At 38.1% G+C, this 5554-nt stretch overlaps 1 protein-coding gene across 1 annotated transcript; it reads left to right on the forward strand.

The window, feature by feature from the left end:
* The first annotated feature begins 385 nt into the window (after positions 1–385).
* On the forward strand, positions 386–3558 carry LOC115464338 (gastrula zinc finger protein XlCGF52.1-like). The gene has a single exon (XM_030194729.1). It carries the CDS (start codon positions 724–726, stop codon positions 2041–2043), a length of 1320 nt encoding a protein of 439 aa, XP_030050589.1. The 5' UTR covers positions 386–723; the 3' UTR covers positions 2044–3558.
* Positions 3559–5554: the final 1996 nt, after the last annotated feature.

A 5554-nucleotide genomic window follows, 5' to 3' on the forward strand; every position in this document is an offset into this window, starting at 1 on the left:
TTCGAAAGCTAATCAAGAAATGTATTAAGTTATGTCCAATAAAAAAGGTATCATCTTATTTTCTTTTCCATGTTTTATTTTGTTTGATTTCTATTGATAACCTTAAGAATGGACTAACACGGCTACCACACTCCTCTACTTAAATATTAATTTGAATGTGTTCATATATTCTAACCACATTTTTTGCAGTGATCAGCTTGGAAATGATGTCTTCCCTAATAGAGGAAGTGGCAGATTTACAAAGGGCTGATGTATTACTGAATTGCCTAACTTATTTTCTCCTACAATAATGCCCAATATTCTTTCTCTCTCTCTCTCTCTCTTTTTTTTTTTAATCTAGAAAAAGACAAAGAAGAAACCTTTTCCTGTTCTGACTGGGGCAGAAAGGGGAAAAGTCAATGGATATCAAAAAATATACACAAAAATTCAATCGGAGACTCAGCTCTCTGTGAGCAGAGTACCAGAACCATCTCAGATACAGGGGAAGAGCAGAAAAGAGATCAAAGATGTTTCTGTGATGTTTGTAAGATATCCTTTAGTGACTGGGTAACGCTGAAATCACACCAGAAACCTGATTGTCGAGAGAGACCTTGTAAGTGTACTGACTGTGTGAAAACCTTAAGTCAAAAGGGAGAACTACAGGGACAACAGAAAACATGCAGAAAAGAGACACGTTTTATATGCTCTGAGTGTGGAAAAGATTTTAGTAGGACGAATGAGCTAATGCAACATGAGAAAAATAATAAAGAACCTAGAACGTGTACAAGTACAGAGTATGGGAAAAGCTTGAGAATGGACTTGTGTCCTGCTTGTGACAAAATCTTCAACCAGGAAGAAAACTTGACAAGAAATGCACAGTTCCACAGAGAAAGGCCTGTTTCAGGTGTGGCTTGTAAGAAAAGCTTCAGTCACAGGAAAGCGCGTACAGAATATAAAAAAACTCATACTGGCATAGAATCAGTCACATCTACTAAGAGTAAAAATACGGTTTGTAGGAAGATAAACCTCTCAAAATACCAGAAACTTCAGAAAGATGAGAAACTATATACTTCTTCTGACTGTTGTAAAAATTTCAGTTGGAATGGAATCCATTCAGGGGTGAAACCATTTTCATCTATTGACTCTGTTAAAAGCGTCACTGAAAAAGATGGCATCATACTTCATCAGAGAAGGAGCACTGGGGTGAAACGATTTAAATGTTCTGAATGCGGTAAAAGCTTCAGTGAGAAGGGTAATTTTAATATGCACCGAATAATCCATACAGGAGTGAAACCATTTTCATGTATTGAGTGTGGTAAAAGCTTCAATCAGAAGTCTAATCTCACAAAACACCAGAGAATCCATTCGGGTGTGAAACTATTTACATGTACTGAGTGTGGAAAAAGTTTCTATCAGAAAGCACACCTCAAAGTACACCAAAGAATCCACACTGGAGTTAAACCATATACATGTAAAGATTGTGGTAAAAGCTTCAGTGAGAAGGGGAACCTTACCATGCATCAAAGAATACACACAGGAGTTAAATTATTTACCTGTACTGAGTGTGGCAAAAGTTTCAATCAGAAGGCACACCTCAAAATGCACCAGAGAATCCACACTGGTCTGAAACCATTAATGTGTAATGAGTGTGGCAAAAGCTTTAGTAAACAGACAACCCTTATAAATCATTGGAGAATCCATTCAGGAGTAAAACCATTTACATGTACTGAGTGTGGTAAAAGCTTCAGTCAGACAGCAAATCTCACAAGGCACCAGAAAATCCATTTGGGAGTGAAACTATTTACATGCACTGAGTGTGGTAAAAGTTTCTGTCAGAAGGCAGACTTCATAAGGCACCAGAGAATCCACACTGGAATGAAACCATATACGTGTATTGAGTGTGGAAGAAATTTCAGGCAGAAAGCAAATCTTAGCATGCACCAGACAATCCACACTGGAGTGAAACCATTTTTATGTACAGTGTGTGGTAAAAGCTTCCGTCACAAAGCATACTTGATAAGGCATCAAAGAATCCACACAGGAGTTCCAATAATCAACATTTGACAGAGTAGTAAAAATCTTTTCAGATGAGGATGACTTTTGGCCTGGATAAATGTGCTAAATCAAGTGTTCTAGGAGGGAAACTAAGTAAAACTATAAACATCTCTCTGACTGATGATTCTGACATGAAGGAACTTGAACAGGAAGGAGCAATGATCCAGCATAAAGTACTACTGGGAGAAAACACCAGCAAAGAGTATTAAAGGAGATTAAAGTCAATCCTGAAACAAGCTCTTACATCAAAGAATAAGATACAAGCCACCAACCGGTTTGTGACTCCTGTACTGAAATAGCTTTGGAATTGTGAACTAGCCTTTTTAAAAAAATTGGACACATGAACAATAAAAATCCCTCCACAGTCATGAGGTTGTCTATAAGAATCAGTGTATGTCCAGACCATACATTCCTAGAGCTAAAAGAGGAATGGGCCTCATAGAAATGCAATGTACATATAGGATTACCATCATAGGTCTTCAGGCGTATTTAACAGTATCAATAGATCTAAATGCACAAAAGGTGCTGAGGTCCAATAGCAAGCAACCAGCATCTGTTTCCATCATTAAGCTTGAACAGGCATTCCGATGAGCAGAAAGAATGAATGAGAATGAAAGTACAGGAATGGAACCAACAGAATATGCAAAGCAGGACAGAAAAATATTTAAAGAAATAGATCAGCAAACAAGGAAAACAAGTGGCAAATGCACAAATACAGTGGGAAATATAAAGTATTATTCCAGGAACCATACATGGATCAAGCCTGGACACATAGAAATGGTTAAGGAGAGGGAGAACTGACAGGTGCAGCCCAGGACAGTGGATTACGGACAAAATGGTTCTTAACAAGCAAAGGAAAAACTGGTTTGTAGTTCTGTAAGAAAGAGCTAGAACTGGTTGCTCATTTCGTGGCTGGCTCCGAAGTGCTGATGGAACTTTTTTATACAGAAAGGCACAACAAGGTGGCACGTCTCATTCATTGGAATCCGTGTAAATATTTACAACATCAATGTACTAAAAAGCATTGGGATCATGACCCTACCTAAGAGAATTATGGATAACCGGAACGTCCCTATCCTGACTGATTCAAAGATGGATGTGAGAATACCAGACATAGTGGTAAAAGAGAAAAACACCAGCATGGCATTAATCATAGAAGTGTCAGTCCCGAGAGATTACTCTGCGAATTGCATGGAAAGAGAGAAGATCCTTGAGTATCAAGAAATGCAGCCTGAGACCAAGAAAATATAGCAGAAAGATACAGAGCTATTTCCCATCATTTTGAGTGACACAGACTTGATCAAAAAGAATGCCAAGTACGCCTAGATTTATTTAATTATTGAGGGCTTACTACACTGCTTTAATTGACTTTGCAGGCCAATGAGGTTTACAGGCTTAAAATAGCATAAAGAAAGACCTACAGCGGTAGATAGTAAAAGCAATCACTTGGATCAACATAAAGTTGACAAATAGGAGGAAATATTTTTTCACTCAACAAATAGTTAAGCTCTGGAACTCTTTGCCGGGGGATGTGGTAACAGCAGTTAGAGTATCTGGGTTTAAAAAAGGTTTGGCAAATTCCTGGAGAAAAACTCCATTGTCTGCTTATTGAGACAGACATGAGAAGCAACTGCTTGCCCTGGGATTTTGTAGTATGGAGTGTTGCGATGATTTGGGTTTCTGTCAGGCACTTGTGACCTGGCTTGGCCACTGTTTGGAAAACAGGATACTGGGCTAGATGCATCATTGGTCTGACCCAGTATGGCTACTCTTATGTTCTTATGTACAAAGTTCAAGGCAGATGCCTAGATCAGGCAAAGCCAGCCAAGTCAGGTGCTGTAGGCCTCCTGCCAATTTAAGACCTTTTAAGGATCATTCTTAAATCATTAAAGAGTGCCGTAGAGTTGGAGACATAAAAAGCACTATGATAGGTTTCCTGTATGTATTACACCTTATGAACGCCAGAGGGAAGCTCTCTTTGGCACAATGCAAATTCTACAGCAAGTATTTTGATCTCAGTCTCCCAAAAGTACTGCATACTCCACATGCCCTGGCTTAGGAATGAGGTTTATTACTTTCACGGTATGTGCAAAAGTAACCCATTTGGAAAAATTGCCTCAGGTGAAATTATTTACTTGTACAGAGTGTAGTAAAAGATTCACACGGAGGGTGAACTTCATGTGAGAATCCACACAGGAGCAAAACAATTTACATGTACTGATTGTAGTAAAAACTTTCATTAAGAGGTATACCTCGCAGTACACCAGATGTGATCTAGGTCTGAAACTATTAACACATACTGGATTGTGGTAAAAGCTGTAGAAAGAAGGGAGAACTCACCATACACCAAAGAATCCATACAGGAGTGAAATTGTTTTGCATTTTGAGAATGGCAAAAGCTTCAGTCACAAGAGCGACCTCAGTTATCTGTTAGATCTTCTATGCTTATTATTGTGAACCTAAGTTATGGATGGTTCAGATGTTGTATTATTCAACTGCAGTATATATCAATAAAATTACAAATAAATTGGAAAAAAAAATAGTTGCAGAGAAATGAAACCATCTACATGCACTAAGTGTGGGAAAAGCTTCAGTGAAAACACAAAACGGAGAAAGCATTTAGGGCCCCTTTTACTAAGACGTGTTAGTGCTTTTAGCACATGTTACAAGCTAGGACACCCTTTATTTTCCTATGAGTACCTTAGCGTTTAGCGCACCCTAATTTTTAGCATGAGCTAAAAATGTTAGTGCGCCTTAGAGAATCCATTTGATAGTGAAACTATTTACATGTCCTGAGTGTAGTAAAAGGCTCAATGAAGAATGCAGCCTTACAGTCCACCAGACAATCCACACAAGTAAAACTATTTACATGTGCTTAGTGTGATACAAGCTTCGGTGCGAAAGAATATTTCACAGTGCAATAGAGAATTCATTCAGAAGTAAGCCATTTATATGTACAGTGTGGTAAAAGCTTCTAACACAAAATAGGCATCAGAAAACATGAGAGCATACCATGCAGTAGTACAAGATAAAAGTTGGTGTATTCCTGAAGGGGAGAAAATAAACTTTTCTGCCCAAGTGGTGACCCTGTTGTAGACAATCTATAATACATTTCAACAAGGCGCCCTATAGATGAAGTATGGTAACAAGGGTAAAAAATAATCCGTATTGGGCACACATCACCTACAATAAAAAGGTACACACCCATATCTTAAGCATTAGGGATGATGATGGTGGTTGCAATGGTGCAACAATAGACTTGCAGCAGGAGATAAACCATAGAAATCAAAAAAGGTTAGGGGGAGTAAAATCTTTTCAGTGGATTCCTGAAGATAAAAGGTAGATAATGTACTGCTACTATTATGCTACAAATCATGTATTGGATTGGATTGGATAGCTCACTAGAAAATGGTAGAACATGGGGGAAAAAAAGCTGCAAAAGGCAACCAATGTAAATGTAAGATCCTTGATTGGAAAAAAAAATTAAAAAAAGATATCTGGGTAAAGATATCTTAAAACA

The sequence above is a fragment of the Microcaecilia unicolor genome, chromosome 1, assembly GCF_901765095.1.
Source record: "Microcaecilia unicolor chromosome 1, aMicUni1.1, whole genome shotgun sequence".
NCBI classification, from domain to species: domain Eukaryota; kingdom Metazoa; phylum Chordata; class Amphibia; order Gymnophiona; family Siphonopidae; genus Microcaecilia; species Microcaecilia unicolor.

Bases quoted from the DNA above. Each gene is read 5' to 3' on its own strand.
- LOC115464338 (XM_030194729.1), top strand. From the start codon at position 724: ATGCAACATGAGAAAAATAATAAAGAACCTAGAACGTGTACAAGTACA.